This window comes from Boeremia exigua (assembly GCF_020726555.1).
Source record: "Boeremia exigua strain MPI-SDFR-AT-0100 chromosome Unknown C7974scaffold_13, whole genome shotgun sequence".
Lineage (NCBI taxonomy): Eukaryota > Fungi > Ascomycota > Dothideomycetes > Pleosporales > Didymellaceae > Boeremia > Boeremia exigua.
In genome coordinates, this window is record NW_025763530.1 from 792,641 (window position 1) to 811,045 (window position 18,405).

The following is an 18,405-nucleotide window of genomic DNA, read 5'->3' on the forward strand; positions in this document are numbered from 1 at the left end:
AAGCGAAGAGTCAGGTGCACGCGTCAAAGTGGCAGGCACCGAGTCGTGCTGCCAAGCGCGCCTTGACACAGCCATCAACCCACTCGCTATCCATCAACGTTTCGTAATGATGAGTGGTGAGGATGATGATCTCAAATTGCAGCGTGCATCTTCTGCACTGCTCTCAGACCTCGAGAAGTTGCTCCCGAGGCTGATTCGAGGACGACAATACGGCTCATCCACAGCCGCCGTCCGTCATCATGTGCGAGAGGTGGACATGCATCGAGCATGCGCTCTGGTACGTGCTCTACATGACATATAGAAAGTTTTGCTAATGAATAGTACAGATTGAACCCTTTCAAGAAGATCCTCAGCTTCTCGACACGCATTTGAAGAACCTGCTGCCCCCACTAGTTGCTGCCTACCTTGATTTGCTACAGGCCCCATCCAGAGAGAGAAGCCAAAAAGGGTTTCTGCCTCTTTCACATGCGATATGCTACATAATCAACCTTTTCACCAAAGTCAGGGGCGAAAAGGTCATCCAAGGCTTCCTCAACAACGAGCCACGCTATCTTGAACCAGTGCTAAGAGAGTTCGAGGGCGGAAAGAACTTCCAGAAGGAGCCAGATGACAGCCTTCCTCAGTCGATAGTGCCTTGGACCGAACGATACGTTCTGCTTCTGTGGCTTTCGCATTTACTGCTTGCGCCTTTCCCGCTGGCCTCGATATCGACCTTACAGTCGTCCGAGGAGACCTCGGCAGCATTGGGCATCGAGCTGCCAGCAGAGATTCCGGGTATTACCCTCCGCGTTCTCAATATTTGTTTCCAGTGTTTACAGTCTGCATCGAAGGAACGGACTGCTGCCGCGAAGCTCCTGGTAACACTGTGTGTGCGGCCAGACATGCAAGATCTTGGTCTGTTGCATATCCTTGTCAACTGGTCCTTATCGTTCTTCTCGAATGCAACAGAAGACGCTTCAGATATACATAGATGTATTGGCATTCTATCGTTTATGTCAGGCCTTGTGGCTTCTGCAACCAACGATGAGATTGGGCCATTCCTGGCTCCGGCATTTCAAGTCTGCCAACGGATTTTGAGCCAAGACAACCTCAAGTTCCTCAAATCTTCCGCAGTAGCGCGCAAGCTAGTTGTCAAGACCATGCGTAATATTGTTGTACATTGCCTCCAGGCAAATTCGAGTCCAACGGGGCTTGATCCCACAACTGCGCTCGAGGAAGTCGTAGAGGCATTACTGGAAGCGGTCGGTGACGGTGATACGCCAGTACGATATGCTGCAAGTAAAGCCCTTAGTATCATCACTTTGAAACTGGATCCAGAGATGGCTGAAGAAGTCATCGAGGCAGTTTTAGGATCGCTCAACGAGAGTGTGTATTGGCAAGGGACTAAGCGCAACTTGAGTGGAGTCAATCCTCTTCGCTGGCACGGTCTTACTCTGACTTTGTCGCAACTGCTCTACCGGAAGGCGATACCGATGCATCAGTTGCCAGATGTTCTGAATGCGCTCTTGCTGTCTCTCGGCTTCGAACAACGTTCACCAACAGGTGGTTCCATCGGCACAAACGTACGTGACGCTGCTTGTTTTGGTATTTGGGCCTTGTCTCGCCGCTACTCTACCAAAGACATGCTCGGTGTGCAGACTTCATCGATCCGAGCCTCTGAGCACCGCTCCGACGTGTCTGTCCCTCAAACCCTGGCGATCGAACTTGTCGTTGTTGCATGTCTTGACCCGGCCGGCAACATTCGTCGAGGATCATCTGCAGCGCTACAGGAACTCATTGGCCGTCATCCCGACACCATATATGAGGGTATACCGCTCGTTCAAATCGTCGACTTCCATGCGGTGGGCCTTCGCCAGCGAGCTATGTGCGATGTAGCAGTAAAGGCGAGCAGTCTGCATCCACTGTATTGGCAAGCTATCTTCGAAAATCTACTGGGTTGGCGTGGTACTGGATCACTGGACTCAGATCCGCGTTTGTTTGCAGCCAGATCGGTCGGCTTGTTATCGGAGAATCAGAAGCCCGACACAGTGCGACAGATGGACGAACAAATTTGTAGCCAGCTCAAGGCGCTGCGACCTCGAGAAATCGAGGAGCGCCAAGGATTTGTTGCAGCTCTGGCGGCACTTGTGGATATACCTAATCATGTGGAGTACAGCTCACAAGGTTTGAATAGACCAGCAACCTTCATTCATCTGTGGCGCCTGTTTGAACAACAGCTCAAGCTAGAGGACAAGGCCTTTACATCACCCGCAATGCGACCAGAGTATACGGCATCGTCATATTGCAGCCTCATCGCTGCCCTGGCTCGGGCCATGGCCATTCTACCGAAAGACGACTGGATATCGGCGATACCGGTGGTCGAAATCAATCGCATTGTGAATCTGTGCCTTGCGCGCCATGAGGAGACCGTTTTGTCCGCAATAGCTGATGTCGCCGGCCCAGTTCTAGCAGTCCTACGCAATGTCACCGCTAGCTTTGCAGAGTCTCTGATCATAGATTGGATCACAAAGCTGGAGAACGAGGCTTCATACAGTGGGCTCCGATGTTCAGGCTACGCTATCGCAATTGGATCGGCATATGGGGTGTCAATGTCCACTCCAAGTGGTGTCACCACGGAGTTACAGCACCGAATCCTTAGAACACTCACGTTCAGGTGTACATCAGCAGTAGCAATCGAGGCGCGTACGGTAGCCCTAAGGGCCCTGAACACATTACTCAGGACGTGTGAGGAGATGACGAAGGACAATCGATCACCCAGAGCAGCCGACGTCAAAGAAAGAATAGCAAGTGCACTGCACATAGCATTGAATGACTACACTGTCACCGAGCGTGGCGATGTTGGCTCGCTTGTGCGATTAGAGGCTCTGAACGCTGTCCGAACAGCAAGCGAAGCCAATCTGTTTCGTGATCAAACAACGGAGTCAGATCGCAACATATACGCAGACGTGCTACGGCTCTCCTTAGAGAAGCTGGACAAAGTCAGGGCACGGGCAGCGGCTATCATCGCTCAGGAATCAATTGCAAGTTGTCCAGATTTCTTCGCCGTATCAATCGAAGACGTCTCCTCGCAGTCGTACTTTACAAAGGCTTTGCAAGCGATGCAATCGACGAAATCCTCAATCATTAGAGAAGCCATATGTCAAGGTCTCGTGAGTTCAGCTGGTATGGCGTCCGAGTCAGTTGTTCAGAACTGTAGGGAGGCGGTACTCAATTTCACTATAACGTTACCCTTAACCAACACCTCAGGCAGGAACGAGTTCACGCTGGTGGATTTCGCTACTTGCCTGCTAGATTTGCTTAAGAAAGAGCTCGAGAATGACAGGGTGTTGCTGCCTCTACTTGAAGGTTGGGCGTTCCTCTTTGACATGCAGATCACGCACCGACTTGTCTCCACGGATTTCAAGTAAGTCTACCTCGAAGGTCTTAGAACCACGAAAAACTGATAAGCTAGCTTTCGAACGCTCCTTTCATACATCCAGAAAGCTCACTTCAAGTCGACACATATACAGAAGCTGCATCTCGCCTTAGACGTGTATCGTGGACTCGGCACAATTCCAGCAGCCCGCACCGACACCCTCGCCAAAGTGACAAGCATGCTCCTGCATCCTTTCCCAAAGGTACCATATCCAGTCTCATGAGAGGTTGCAAGCTAACGATCATATCAGATTCGGATAACAGCTGCGGAGACTTTATGGATTCTGACTCAGGACGACGGGCTGAAGCTGCAGGACTGGAGCCTTCCTTCGAAAAGTCTGCAGTCAGTAGTTGACGGTATTAAACTGCATCAGGCCGGCACTGCATAAGCCTTGTGCGGCTCAATACAAGTACATACTTGAGCTCCAGGCCGTCGGATTTTGTACGATTGAGCTCTCGATCTGCATGACACGCTCTCATACTCGTCAAATTCTGAGCACTGCCATGTCAGCTTATACGTTGATCCGTGTAACACACATTGATCGAGTGTCGCTGACGTTGTGGCTGCGGGATGCTCGTAGCGGCCTCACGTGTCATTGTAGGGATTGGCCAGTGATGCTGACGGGATGACGCACCGGTGTCAGCATGTTCTGGGACTCGAGGCTGTATTTTCGGAAGGGTGGTGGGTTGCGGCATGTACAGCTTACCCCGCAATGGTTGTCCTGTTTATCGACACGCCTCACCCAACCCCGTAAAACCAGGCGACACTACGCAGGTTATTGAGGTAACTCGACAGACAACTTAGGTGTATCGATCCTCTCAACTTCTGGCAGAGCGTCTGCTTCGTACCTCGTGCGAAACACGTCTCGAGCGATAACACCCTACCTGAATCAATCAATTACTTGCGATCTTACTCACTTCACACACTCAACATGACGGCCAGCTCACCAGACCCAGCTGATGACGTACAACCTCGTTTTGAGCAGACAGTTGAGACCATTCTCAAGGCCATGGAGAAGATACCCGATGACGTTCAACTAAGCGGACAGACACAATTGGCAGAGATAGGTTTTGTGAAGGAAGACTTTGGCAACTTTACGACGTAAATTCAATTCCTAACGTAGCTGCGCCGTTCTAACAGACACCATAGTTACTGCAAGAACGCTTTCAATGTCGAGCCTCACTTCGACAGCAACACACAAGAGAGTTTAGCACAGAGTGGCACCGTCCAAGACTTAGAGGAGCGAGTCTTGTCGGCCGTCAAAAATAGTAAAGTGGGTTCAGTGGGCGATAAGTAACGTGTAGACGTACGAAACTCGCGTCGATGAAAGAGGTGGCATTTCATAGCTTCGCTCTCGAACCCTCGTTCTTCAGAATCTCTAATAGTAGTTGTTCCGCTGCCCAAGCGCTGCCAAAACTGGCCTGATATCCATACCCGGCGTGTCCATAGTTGTGGACAACCCATTCGCTCCCAATCTTCTCCTTCTCCACCCTAATCCCGCCCTCTCTCATTGGTCGCAAGCCTACACCATGTCTTATCACGCTCAATTCCGTCGCTTTACCTGTCTTTGGTGCAAGACTGGGGCAAATATCGACTGCCCTTTGAAGTATACGAAGCGCAAGATTTGGATCAACCTGACTATCCCAGTTGCCATGCTGCAGACAGCCACCGATGACCGTTCCTCCGCCTGCGGCGCGCTGCATAATGTACATGGCCTCATCTGAGCCATCGTCTGTACCGGAGGTTGTATACATGGCGCCTGGCTCATTTCTTACAACAGCTATTTGGCCGCGGCCGGGATACACGGTGGTATCCATCACGCCTTCGAGTTTCGAGGCTAGTAAGCCGGTACAATTCATAATAACAGAGGCTCTCCCGGTACTATGGTACGAGGACGCTTCAGAGATATGGTTGAGAATACCGCGCTTGATCGTTACCCCCATTTTTGAGGCATTGGCCCACCAACCAGGGCAGGTAAATGGCGGTGTTTATGCAGACGGATCTGAAAACTGTCCCGGTATCACATGATGGCGGAAGTTCGGATTTATCGAGAATTCGTAGCTTGGTATCAGTCAGTACTCGTATAAGGCTCGCAATAATCAATTGCGGAGGAGTTGACCCTACATCTGGCATGAGGTCCTTGAACCACGGATCCTCCTTCATCAACTCTTGAAACCAAACGCCAACAGCGGTACCCTCGTCTTTTTTCCTGCCATAAACCCTGCATTCCTGATAATGAATACCAGCTTCCGGGATTTCTCGACAAATGCGATCGATTTCAGGCCAACTTGTCCTCTCGAATGCTCGCAGCTTGCTGCCCTCTTTGCCGACCGGCATGAAATTTGCTCCCGCCCATGGGGATGCATACTCGATGTCATAGTCCCCAGGCATATGCTTGCTCACAACTGTAACATTGAGAGCCTTGTGTTTGGATAGAACGAGGGCTGTCGTCAGTCCGATCACACCAGCACTGTAGTTCGTAGTCAGCATGGGCTGGAAACTTCCCAATTTGGCAGGGAATTCGAAAAGGTCATACACACCCAACAACAACGACATTGGTCTGTGCCATGTTCAGTAAATGCAATTGCCTGATTAAGATTCACTTGTTAAAAGGCAATTGGCGATTTATAGTGCACCACGGAGCTTGATCTGGAGTTCCTCTCCACACTACAGTAGGGTGGGGTCATGTGGTTTCCCGGTGGAAAGCGATTGGGGTAAGCCGATGGCGCGCACACAGATAATGCACGAGACACAAGACGCGCGAGCACATGTTCTTGTTTACATGGCAAGCTGACCTTCACCTGATCGCAACTTAGCTTAAGGCTGCACCGTTAGCCGTTTGCCATTTCGACGTGTCCCGCGATCCTCTCCATCGTCTAGAAGGTGCAGCAGGCAGCAACCCAGGCTTCTCAGACAGGTGCTGCAACCGTCTTTTGGATGAGCATTCCCGCCGCAACTGCCATGCGCCGGACTGAAAGCTAGAGCTTCCCTTTGAACCGTGACATCATCGTTGCTCCCGAGGTACGTAGCAGAAATTTTCTGTGCCCAATCCTGCCGCTCCTAATTCCTCCGCTGCACGCTACCTCAGGGTACAAACAATAGCTATTAGCACTGCTGTCCGCTTATTCGTGTTCTTTCATCAGGTTCCTGAATAGCTCCAGCAGCCCTGACAAGGGGTGGTGATTGTTGTTCTCAGCTCGCCAAGTGGCCAATCCCTGTCCCTCCCTGCGCCCGTTTACCAGAGCTTCGCGTCACAAAGTTATCCAAAGGTTCACGTTCCCCTCAACCACGGGCCAACACCTTTCACCAACCGTGGTGGCTGGCCCTGTGCTTGGAATATATTGCACCTCGTGTGCTTCACCTGCATCCAAAATACTCTATGACCGCGTCACCCCACCTGTGTCTTCTTTCCCATACACCGATCTCTCCTGTCTCGCGACCAGCTTGCACCAGCTTTCAAGATGGCACCCCGCAAGCAGCAAGCGAACTCGCGAGCGAGCTCACCAGAGTTCCCCATTTTAGAAGCCAATGGCCTGTATCCGAGTAACATCAGAGGTGATGGTGAGTTTGCAATAATTATTTTCTACGTTGTCGTAGCTGACTGTGTGCAAGGCAACTGCCTGTTCAATGCTCTGTCTGATCAGCTCTATGGCAACCAAGAGATGCACGCATTCCTTCGAGACGCCACTATCGAGCACATGCGGGACAACTCGGAGTTCTATCGTCAATATATGGCTGTGAATAACCTGCGGAGAAATCCCAAACGCACTACCACAGCTGCCCAGCCAACCCGCATCGACACCACGTACTATACAGAAGAACAGCTGCAGCTGCAGTTCGAAGAGCATGTCGAGAAGATGGGCCAGCCTGGTGAATGGGCGGACAACATGGAGGTCTCCGCATTTGCCTCTGCCCTCAACGTGCACGTTCGTCTCTGGCAGGGCGACTATACCTACGTGTTCTCACCGCGACTATACTATTCGCAGAACGATGACCTAACTGCCGAGGATGACAGGAGAACGTTACACATCGCCTATCACGTATGTTTGATATATTCTGCGTTTGGCTAATGACGTGTTAACACCGCTGCAGACTTGGGAGCACTACTCCTCCGTGCGCAATACTGCAGGACCCCACACGGGTGAGCCTGATGTGAAGTTCAACGCCGAAGGACTCTCAAAGAAGCGACCAAGTCCAAGCGTAGATGGCGAAAACGACGACCAAGCATCACGGGCTCAAAAGCGCCGTTCACCCCTTCATCTCTTCGACTCTGATTCCACGCCTGAAGGCAGCGAAACCTCGTCAGACGAGTCAAGTGGCGTCATGTCTAGCTTCCAGCAGTCTCAGCATGATGTTCCACGAGCACCGGGCGTGAGAGCTCCTAAGCTTACACTGAAGCTCAGATGTCTGCGAACTAGCGACCCAACACCTTCACCTGCCCTTACCCGCTCATCCACACCAGCCCCTCTCACCCCCGCATCTACTGGCACGACACCTGTGCCTTCAATACCACCCTCAACCGCACAGACACCGCTCGCCCCACCGGTGGCAGCGAAGACGTCTCTGTGCACCCAACTCCCCACACCCACCACCACTCCGGCCTTAGACGAGGCTGCGAGTTCTTCTACTGTAACATCGTAGAATCTGATGACGACAAAGACGACGATACGCGAGCTGATGATACCCCTTTCGCGCACGGCCATGAGCGCATGTGCTTTACTATACGATTCCCGTTTTACGTTTTCCTTTGCATAGCATACAAGCATGGCACGGTTGCATATGCATTGCCAGCAGGAGCGACAGGTGCCAAAGTGCTTGGGCCTGCGTCCTGAATCTGGCTTGGGCGTCCTGGGATCTGTATACCACTTGATCTTTTGCATACATGGGGATAGCTAGGAATGACACGATTTTTCTTTTTCCAATGCGTGTACTCAGACTGCTCGCGCTACTTACTGGTTGCAAGTGATGATTGTGGACGTAACTTCACTTCACGATGGATCTAACACGAGGGTATTGATAACATGGGAGCACTCGTATTCTCGAATTGAAGCTACACTGATTTTGATTACAAGGTTTGTATGTACCTCAGTCTCCTGGCCTAATTGACCTTGGACCTCCAATGCTTCCTGGATCAGATGCTGCCTGTGATGCATCCGTAGTAAACGCCGGGATATGCAGATGCCGTACGATGCGCCGAAGCTGATCGAGTATCGTCGTTAAAACAAAAGAAAGAAATGGCTGGCCCGGGGTATCATGCAAAGCAGCGAAACGGGTAAGGGTGTGCGGGTAAGTGTAAGTATGTACAGAAGCTGAAGAGTGGCATTGATGCTATTGTATCCACGTCTTCGGTCTTTTGGGCTTCCAGCCGGAGCTCAGGTGATTTGAGTGTTTCTTCTCGTGGATCTGGATGGTGGGGAGCGGGGTTTCCTCGCGCATCGTCTTGATTGCGGAGGCGGCGAGAGTAATGAGCGTCAGGCACTCGGCGGAGGCGGCGCCTATCGCAGTGTAGAATGCAACATTCTGGAATCAGTCAGTATGGTGAAGAGTAATCACGTGTGCATGAGATCTTACCTGTTCCTCGCAGACTGCGCGGTACTGGTACCGCCCATTGGTCATTTCGTTTTGGTTCGTGCACGAGTACCGCCCCAGGCTGGCCTTGCTCGCCCTATCAAGCAGGTGGAACACGACAAGCGCAGCAGCCCATAGGACGACACCAAAGCTCCCAGCCAAAATGCGGTACAGGTCCCTGGAACGAATGGGGCGGCGAAACGAGCGCTTGAAGCTCAGCGACAGAATTGCGACCGAGACGAGGAAATTGGCTCCGGCAACGGCAGTCAGAATGATCGTGGCCGCAAGATTCGTGTGTGCAGGCCAGACCATGGGAATCTCGCCCTTGCGCAGCTCCAGGTAGCGGTTCCCCCTATAGATGCCGAGCGTGTGCATGAGCATGAAGACCACGGCGCCGCTCAGGACGATGATCAGCAGGCGCAGGCATGAGCGCACGCGACTGAGCCAATGCGCGCGCGGCAGGATCTCGAGAGGCATGCGGGCGCTCAGGCGCTGGGGGAGGCGGGCAAACTGGTAGCCGCCGTAGTCCTCCGGCTTGGGGTAGAAGGGGGCGCCGATGGGGCTCGATATGCTGTAGGGCGTGGCAGGCGGCGAGCTTGCGCAGTCGGCCGAATAGACGGAGGTGGGTGAGTGTTGTTGCGGGGCGTGGTCGTGCTGGTGGACGGGGCTAGCGGTGCTTGTTGTTGTCGAAGAAACATAAGCTCTGCTCATAATCCGGGGCTGTTCACTGCCAAGGGCGCAGCTGTCGGCGCGCAGGTGGGAGCTGGTCGCCGGGCGCAATGTGTCTTGTCCCTGGTACTGAATGCGGCGCGCCCACAGCGAGACAGGCGGAGGGGCAATGACAATAGACGCAGACGCAGCAGAGACGGCATGCGCGTGGTGGAAGTGACCCAGCCTGGAATCCATCTCCTTTGCACTAACACCGACGTGGATGGGGCGCAGTCAACATGCACAGTGCGCTACGGCACAAGAACGAGCCAGACCGAAAGACTTCAACACGCTGCTTGCTGCCAGCACCGCGCATATCAGTAACCTGCTGGAGGCCATTGCACCTCTGCCACACCGTCATCGCATTGAAGTCTCCCCCAACACGCCGTGCCTGTCGCTGTTAGAGTGTTCCAAGCACTTTGCAGGCGAGGCTGCCCCGGCCTTGACGGGCCCGGGACAGCAGCCGACCGGCCTGGGAGCTGCCCCATTGGTCGCTGGTTTCGAAACACAGCACCTTCAGCCAAGGGTGTTTTCAATGCTATATGCCTTCTTAATCCCCGACAACAGCCAGCGAACCAGCTGGAAGACACAGTGGATGGACACCGCTAGCTGATACATCTAACGACCTCAGAGCCTGCTTGACCTGGTACACCCTGCGTCGAGGCTGTGTGAATTCTCTGACGCGCGTCTGCTAAAGCGGCATTGCACAGGTCAACGTGTTGAATAGCACCGGCCCTCACACAATCTGCAGGTCATGCAACAAGCACTGAAGTTAAGACTGGTATTGCCTGTTCTCAGCATGCGTCTCCCAGACGACTACGACACAACACAGGCCAGCTCAACAGTCGTACGATCACTGGTGTAGTACAGCTGAGGTACCTGCACGACTTCTCCTGCAGAGTCCTCCACGATGCCTCAACAATCAGGATTGAAAAATGAACGCAACACAATTCGGGTATCAAAACCGCTCTGTCCGGTTCACAGCCACTACGTCGCGTGCTTCGTATCCACAATAAGTACCCTGGTCAGCCGTTGCTTGCCTGACTTGGCAGGCTGACAGTAAGGCCGCATACGTATATTACTTTTGTAACCCGAGAGCCCGATGCCTTGGATGCTCTGCATCGGATGACTGCACTGCCGTCAACAGCATCGATGTCGCCTGGTCTTGCTTGTCAACATGATTTGACGGTTACACCTTGCCCTTCAGCAGGTTTCCGATCATTTCACGCCCAGTGACAAATGTTGTGCGCCACAGCGTTGGGAAGTCCAGAGTACTGAAGAAAGCTACAAAACATCAGCAATCTCCTCGAGGCTCAAATGTCAAGTTGTAAACTCACTGTCTGCGTAGCCAAAGAACAACATAGGCGGAATCCATCCCCGAGCGTACTCCAACGCGAAGCAGTCCTTGTCCATTTTGTACTGCTTAACATCTCCCCTCTTCAGATGATGAACGGAACCTTGGGGGTATACTTCCGGCTCATACACGCCCTTTGCGGGCGCATACGCCAGCTGCTCGCCCTTCAAGATGTGGAAATAGTCGTCTGCGGTGTGGCGCCCAGTATGGCCTTCAGTACCAATGGCAGTTCCGAATACGATCAGATACTCGGTTACGGAAGCGTGAATGATGTACATAGCGCCCATTGCGCCGCCAGCGTTGTTGAAGATCCATTCTTCATCCAAGTTCACGTGATCGGGGTGGTTTTTGGAGAGGTTATCGACAATGTAGGAGACGACAGAGGCAGTGTCATTTCCATGAACTTCCAGAGCATCCTTGGAGAGTTGATGCAATTCGCGGGGCGTGAAAATGTAGAGTTGCTCCAGGTAGGGCTCGACCATGTACATTGCACTGGTGAGCAAGCCGAGAATGGCACCAAGTATGAGGAGGCCGCGCGCCATGGTGAGCAGAATGGTGATGACGCAGAAGAAAACAAAGTAACACCAGATCTTTATAATCTCAAATCCACGTCAAAGTCGTACGTCTTGTTCCTGATGGAAACTTCGAAGATCCGAGATTCGGGGCGGCCAAAAACGGCATAATCGACCGAGAAAGGGGCCCGGATTCCGGATGTCCGTGGAAGCATCTCAAGCATCGAATCATCACAACGTTGCAGAGTCTTACTGAGATCACAATCTCCCAAGGGTCTATGCATAGTTCATAAGTCAAAACAGCCGCAACAGTCCTGTTCGGCCGGCATGTGACTATTGCAACCTTTTCCCGAGTTCGGGACATTTTGATATACAAAAATGCTCGGTGTTCTGTGGTTCAGGTTCGGGAATATGTTCCTCCAAGAGTGAACGACGATGATGATGTATAGTCTGAATCGAAAAGGCCCACCTGCTTGATAACGGGCAAGTACGGATGGAGCTGTGGCTGATGTTGTGGTCTCCAGTCCACCAAACTATCGAGTACAGTGACATAGAACGCCTTTCGATCCCTGTTGCTCATATCATAAGCTCTTCGGCTCTCAACTGAATCCCAGCTGCTTATCTGTTGATAAAAATGTCAAGATCACGCAAAGAATGCGTATGCTACAGCTGACGCTTCGCTACCCATTCGGCAACTTGCAGTCTTCTGTATACCACCGAATATGGATACGACAGTGCCACCTATCAACATTCACATCAAATGAGGCACATCACAGGTATTATTTGTCGAGTCAAAATCAACGACTTATTCGTCTCACAATGTAGCAGCCTACAATTCGCAATGCTGCTGTGCGACGGTCTCCACAAGTGGCTCAATCGTGGACTGGAGCACCTGTCACCACGACTCTGCCAATCCGCCAGCACACTTAACACTGACATCGGTTATCCCAGGCATCGGCGTGACTTCTTCGACTTGTCCGCTATTGACACGAGGCAGGTGAGGCTTGCATACGACCTCACTGTCAGTGGGACTCGTACCTGTTCACTCTATCTTCGTACTCCGTCTAGACCGGCCCATGCCAGTTCAGCAACGAACACGCAGTACATCCAACAATGGTAGACTCAAGGCGAATCCGATTGACTGGCACCTGCTTCGCTGGCGCCTCTCCCAGACCCTATAAATTAGCAACCATGCCCTTTTCAATCTCAATCTTCTTGACATTCCAGAGCTGAACCCCGTAGTGTTTGGTTCTCACAAGCGACCTGCAAGTTATCACAGAGCCGGCCATCTTCACCAGTAGCTCCGCCCAGCTCCAATGCGGCAGCTCAGCGTATCACTGGAAACGCGTTGTGCAACTGGCATGGTTCTCCAGCGTCACACATCCGCTGCTTGACGAACACTTACAGGTCGGCGTGGCTGCCGGGCATGCCATGTCGATCACTCCGCTTGGGTTCACGAAGCCGGTAGTAGGGGGTAGATGTTTAGGTGGATACTAGGAACCCTCGTCCTCGTCGCACTTGTTATCACGCTGGCGGGGAGCTTCTCGGGAGGTAGGTATGCAGAAGCATACTACGTGTATGGCGGACAACGGAGTCCATCGGAATGTGAGGAGATGGCGATAGCTGAGAAATCACTTGAGCAAGACTGTAGCTTGATCTGTAGTTTTCTGTTGCAACGGCGTTGTGTCAAGAAGCGTGAATTCCGGACACGAGTACCTCTGAAGCACACGGAAAAGGTGTATAGAGATCGCAGGCATGAATGAGTCACACAGAAGACCACCAGATGCTGAGTGATATCGATAAAGTGTATTGGCATCTCTTAAGCACAAATGTGTGCACATATTAGGTCCCAAAATCGTCTCAGATCCATTCACCACCCGGCGACCATTGGCCCTCGTAGTATAACGCCATTAGAGCAGTTACTCCATCCCATCACCTTTTGCGCGAAGAAAATCGACATTATGCTTTCCTCATGCTCCAAATCAGATTCGCCGACAAACGCCCATCCGTCCATTACCCATCCGTGCAGAAATGCTTGAAATGCTGAAACGAAAATGACCAGAATAAATGCTTTGCGCTGACGTGGAAACGTACCTGTGTTCTCCGGAGTGGTTAAATGAGGAAAATTACCAGGCACCGCCGATCATACCGACGAAGTTTAGGAAGCCATCAACAAGGCTGATCCAATCTTGCCCGTTGAGTGTGCCGTCTCGCCTCCTCTCCCAAAGCGTTGCGACCATCTTCTCGAGGTGCGCTCTCCCCTTCTCTCCTGCGTCTGGTGTGCCGTCATTCCGTGTCAAGTGCACGCGTCCACCAACGTACTTCTCGCTCAGGTCTATGCTGAAGCTCGCCTCCCCATCTGGCGGGCTGTACATCTCTTCTCGTGTCGGACTCGGCAATACGCCCATAGCGCCTGCAGGGGGGTGTCCCGTGTGGATGATCACAATCTGACCGTTCACCACAACGCTCTGGGGGTGTGTCTTGACCGGTTTGAAAAGCTTTCCCCGCACACTCAGCGTTACGAGCCGTAGCCGCGCAGCACCGTCGCCCAGCCGGATGATCCACTCCTGAAACGCTTCGTAAAACATCTTGTATTCTGTCTTTATGGCCCAGGTGTTATAACTGTAAAAGATCGCGAGCGCTTCGCTGCGGATCTGTGTGCTGACGCTGGCGAAGGGGTGCTGGATCTTGGAGCCAGCGTTCTCGAGGCAGTAGCAGAGCGGGTTGGGCTTGACGAGATCGGAATCTAGGCGGTAGATTTGGTAGCGAATTTCCGGGGGCAAGGTAAGGAAGGTAACCGGTGTGCGGGTGCTCGTTTCTCGTGGTATTGCTCGCATGTGAGGTGGTGCGATGTGGTTCAGATGCCGGATCTGCGACTCGAGCAGAGCGTTCGCCTGCTTGAAGACAGCCCAGTCGCGCTGGAGGGCTTTCTCATCGAGGTGGGCGCAGTTCAAGCTATGGTTCCTCGAGTGGGGCGGCGACAGTGCGAGATCCTCTACGTCGATACCTTCGTCTTCTGTGTCTGGCAGGTACAGTCCACTGAGCGGGAGCGAACACTCCGGGGTGGAGGGCAATGACGCCACCTGGCTGTGGCTCACCCACTCCTCGTCGTCCTTATCGCTGCCGCGAAACATGTCAGTGACATCCGAATCGGTGTCTGTGTCCATGTCCATGCCCGGCTCGTTGTAGCTCAGTCTGTATCGTGCGATCTTTGGCGGTAGGCCGCAGGTTGGCGAGCTCGGCGAAGGCAGCTGTGTTGCTGAGCGCTTGCTCGACGTCCGCGTGATGGTGCATGTTGGCGACATCTTGCGTCCGCGAAGCTGCGCCGCTGCGTTCTCCTCGTCGGCCTTGCTCTCCTCTGCGCCGCTTTCGCACAGCCCACAACTGGTCTGTACGCTGGTGTCAAGGGCGTGTGGCTTCGGCGAGCCAGCTTTCAGGGCATCGACGTCGTTGGGCGGTGTCTGGCCGGTGACCGAGTATCGTCGTTGCGTTACCATCGTGAGCGTGGTCCGAGTCGAAGGCTGAATGGGTGGTGCGGAGGCGACCGGAGCCTGAGGCAGTCGCGTGTGCAGTCGCGTGTCTGCGTGTGTATGCGTGTGTTTGCAGACTCTAGAAAAACTTGCACGATGTGCTGGCAGGCTGCGGGTTCATCCAGACCCTGGCGCGCTTGGGTCGGGCAAGGCTTGTGATTGCGTGCGTTGTACTTGCGGGGGTGGTGCGGAGAGACTATCGATTAGGTATCTGCGGTGAATTACAGCACTCTGGAGCGAAGGTGACGCGGACGTGGGAGAGTGAAATGCGCTGCAAAAGCAAGTGACCGGTGGAAACAAAGTGACGTAGAGCGGGAAAGGAGAAGGAGAGGCTGACGATCGAAGTGAAATGAGAGGAGTCGGTGTCAAACGTGGGTGGGCGTGGCACTGCGTTTCGTAGAGCCAGGATGTGACAAAGCAAATTATATATCGCATCCTTCCCCTCGTACACCGCACTTTGGCACAGCCCCCGCCGCGAATGCACGACAAACAGATGAATACAGGCTTGTAGTACCGTGGCTGTTGGCGAGGCGCAACCACGGGCGTGTTTGTTGATAGCGCCCTGATCCAAACACCAGCTGCAGTGCCCGCCTCGTTTGCTGAGACACAGTCGAGTGCAGGGCGAGCCCGGCGACTGCGAAGTGAGTTGACAGATTTGTTTATCGTAATAAGACAATAACGCGTCGAGTTCGCGATCTACTACGGAGTAGTCGTCGATCATCGATTTCTATCCGCGGCAACTAGACATATCCACAATTCTTGATCACGAGTGCGTGTGCATGCAATTTACGAAATCGCATGGGTCTTGAATTCTCACATGTATCTCAATTTGGTACCGACTGTGCGTCTACCTTAGTCCAATAATGACTGTCGTGCAAACAGATGAAAAAAACTTCTGTTGAAGAAGGTTGCATAAATCCCGTCATCGAGCCTTGCGTGTTGAAGCAGTGCTCGTCTCGTCCCCCTCGCAATAGCTCACGTGCTCACATAGCGCCCTTCTTCCCCTGACCTACAGGCTCTCTCACCATGATGTCGAGTGAGATGTTCTTCTCTGCACGCTGCAGATGAACCGTGCGACGCTCCTCAAAGCCAAACTTTCTGTAGATGGCAGGGTTGGCCGCATTGCTCGACTCCAGGTAGCAGGCGCGGCCCTCGCGGTCGGCAAGCTTTGTGACATGCTCGATGAGCTTACGGGCGTGTCCCTTACCACGTCCAGCAGGACGAGTGCCCAGGTACACAAGATACCATGTCTCAAGCTCGCGATCACCGAGAGTGCCGTGCATCGTGTCGTGAAGGAGTGGGAAGAACTCGGTGAAGAAACGGCGCTTGCCTTCCGCCGAGAGGCGGTAATTGAGACGCCAGAGGCCGCTGCGGCAGATGGTCAGGTAGTCATCCATGTTCTGGCCTGGCGGCATCCTGTGATTATTAGATCAGAGGATTGGAAACACTTAAGTGTGAACGTACCATAGTGCAACTGCCTCGAAATCTCCCACTGTAGTCACCAGTCCCTTGAGGATGTGAGCGTAAGTAACGTACTCCATGATCTCAACGTGCAAGTCCCATTTCTGCTCATCAGTCCAATGCTCACGGTCAGGCACATCAATAAAGTAACGAGCAACATCATCCTCAGCAAAAGCCTCGGCCAAGCAAGCGGCCGCCTGCTGGTACTCGTCTATCGTTACCAAACGCACACCATCGGTGAGTGGAGGCACAACAGCAGCAGGAGACTTCTGCTTAAGGAGAGTAAAGCTGGTAGGAACTTCATGACCCTTCACGTTAGCTGACTTCAAGGTGTACTTTGTGTCAACCATGTTGCAGGCAACTGGTGCGACTGGACCAAATGACTTCGCCATGATTGCGGTTTCGTGCGTAACTTTCTACTAGTATTCAGGTGGGATCTTCCGCTTTTTCTGATAATTGGGACAATCGAATACGCCAGCGTGAACGTTATCGTTGAATGGGCGCAGCGGCCGATGTGATCAAACAGTCGAACTTGGTCTTCGAAAGAAGGTCACAGAGTTCAAACACTGCTACTACGTTGCAATTAGTGTCTAGCGGATGCGGGTAGTCAAGTCGGGCTAGCAGGAGCCGTGACTGTCGAATGCCTGCCATAGTATACCTTTGTATCTCACGAAGCGCTTACGGTTTTAATGGGCGGGTAGTATCTCCTGTATGCACTCTAGAGAGCTGCGATCTCGAGACGGTTTCGACTCGAGATGGGTAGCGTAGGGATTGGAAAGCTTGACGTAGATCAACCGACATCAATAGGCGATGTTAGGCGACTGCCTTCGTGTAAAGGATAGGTATTTGCGAGACGTGTGACGAACGTGCACCCTTTGGGATTGGCAGTAGGCAGGCCTCTTATCGTTGTTCAGGCTTACTTGTAGGAAGGCTTGCGTGGATGGATGGGTGCACGATAAAGGTAACTTGTGTTCGGATCGCAGGTATCTCGTCACAAGACCGATGACAGCACTGTCGTGCACAGGCTTGGCGTAATGCGCAGGAAGGGAACGCACTGATAGGTGTGATTCTCGGTTCGTGCGGGAGGGGCCGATGCTCGTCGTGGGTCGTGGGATCGGTGCAAGATCAGTTGTAGGGAGAAAGAAGAGGTGATGACCAGACTGCTTTGTTGAAGTCTTTCTGATGAAGAGACAAAGGTGGGAGTGGCCATATGATATGCTTCCGCCCCAACCCCGATTGCCATCGCAAGCTTCCCGGACAGAGGTGGAGATCGCGCTAGTGCCGCAGCGGGACCTATCTCTGGAGCCAGTCGCAGCGTCTTTCACTGCTATCTTGCGCCTAGCATTCAGCCGCGCTTCTGGAAAATGCGGCTCGTATGGTACCGTTGCATTGCGGCTGGCTGACGCATCGAAGTATACGCTTCTGATGACTTGTGACAAAAGGCTGTCCCCCCATTGATAGAGAGAAGTTCGAAGTGAAGCGTGCGGAGTGTGGCGCTGTGAAAGTGTGGGGTGACCGGAAGCGGCTGGTCTGACGCCGCGTGTACCTCCTCAATGTGGCATGGGCCCTCCAAGGCAACGTTCGCTCTGCTCTGCCCTTTACAAGAACCAGACCAATGTCCGCGGGTCCCGTTATAAGGTGATTTGCTCGGGCCTACTTCGTTGTGAGATACGGACTAGGTGTTACCTATTAATTACCTATCAGTTAAGTCGGTCGAAGGAGATGTCGACGATCGCCCGTTACGTTGGTCATAGGTAGATAATGATAGGAGAGATTCATGCACATTAAGTTGAATGCGCTGCAGTCCATGACTTGGAGCCGTGGGACGTAGTCACTTGACGTGTTGCTGTGATCAAT

The 18,405-nt window shown here is 52.9% G+C and overlaps 7 protein-coding genes across 7 annotated transcripts; 2 read left to right on the top strand and 5 right to left on the bottom strand.

The window, feature by feature from the left end:
• Window positions 1-106: 106 nt before the first annotated feature.
• Window positions 107-3,803, top strand: C7974DRAFT_321505 (tubulin folding cofactor D C terminal-domain-containing protein; the record flags this gene model as incomplete). Its single annotated transcript, XM_046138809.1, has 4 exons — window positions 107-277; window positions 327-3,403; window positions 3,452-3,617; window positions 3,666-3,803. The coding sequence occupies 4 exons, from the start codon at window positions 107-109 to the stop codon at window positions 3,801-3,803; spliced, it is 3,552 nt and encodes a 1,183-aa protein (XP_045992189.1).
• A 726-nt stretch (window positions 3,804-4,529) lies between these two features.
• C7974DRAFT_466531 (uncharacterized protein) lies at window positions 4,530-6,152 on the bottom strand (the record flags this gene model as incomplete). The annotated part of the gene is made up of 5 exons (XM_046146331.1): window positions 5,956-6,152; window positions 5,540-5,885; window positions 5,378-5,476; window positions 4,776-5,340; window positions 4,530-4,567 (listed from the first exon to the last, which is right to left on the bottom strand). Exons 1-5 carry the CDS (start codon window positions 5,982-5,984, stop codon window positions 4,530-4,532), a joined length of 1,077 nt encoding a protein of 358 aa, XP_045992190.1. The 5' UTR covers window positions 5,985-6,152.
• Window positions 6,153-6,876: 724 nt separating this feature from the next.
• Window positions 6,877-8,056, top strand: C7974DRAFT_321843 (uncharacterized protein; the record flags this gene model as incomplete). Its single annotated transcript, XM_046138821.1, has 3 exons — window positions 6,877-6,976; window positions 7,028-7,455; window positions 7,508-8,056. 3 exons carry the CDS (start codon window positions 6,877-6,879, stop codon window positions 8,054-8,056), a joined length of 1,077 nt encoding a protein of 358 aa, XP_045992191.1.
• Window positions 8,057-8,743: 687 nt separating this feature from the next.
• On the bottom strand, window positions 8,744-9,694 carry C7974DRAFT_321523 (uncharacterized protein; the record flags this gene model as incomplete). Its single annotated transcript, XM_046138810.1, has 2 exons — window positions 8,744-8,935; window positions 8,987-9,694. 2 exons carry the CDS (start codon window positions 9,692-9,694, stop codon window positions 8,744-8,746), a joined length of 900 nt encoding a protein of 299 aa, XP_045992192.1.
• Window positions 9,695-10,880: 1,186 nt separating this feature from the next.
• Window positions 10,881-11,587, bottom strand: C7974DRAFT_380483 (ERG2/sigma1 receptor-like protein; the record flags this gene model as incomplete). Its single annotated transcript, XM_046140519.1, has 2 exons — window positions 10,881-10,975; window positions 11,029-11,587. 2 exons carry the CDS (start codon window positions 11,585-11,587, stop codon window positions 10,881-10,883), a joined length of 654 nt encoding a protein of 217 aa, XP_045992193.1.
• A 1,914-nt stretch (window positions 11,588-13,501) lies between these two features.
• Window positions 13,502-15,168, bottom strand: C7974DRAFT_71121 (uncharacterized protein). The gene has a single exon (XM_046147130.1). It carries the CDS (start codon window positions 15,052-15,054, stop codon window positions 13,684-13,686), a length of 1,371 nt encoding a protein of 456 aa, XP_045992194.1. The 5' UTR covers window positions 15,055-15,168; the 3' UTR covers window positions 13,502-13,683.
• Window positions 15,169-15,939: 771 nt separating this feature from the next.
• On the bottom strand, window positions 15,940-17,335 carry C7974DRAFT_71189 (uncharacterized protein). The gene is made up of 2 exons (XM_046147132.1): window positions 16,552-17,335; window positions 15,940-16,503 (listed from the first exon to the last, which is right to left on the bottom strand). Exons 1-2 carry the CDS (start codon window positions 16,938-16,940, stop codon window positions 16,071-16,073), a joined length of 822 nt encoding a protein of 273 aa, XP_045992195.1. The 5' UTR covers window positions 16,941-17,335; the 3' UTR covers window positions 15,940-16,070.
• Window positions 17,336-18,405: the final 1,070 nt, after the last annotated feature.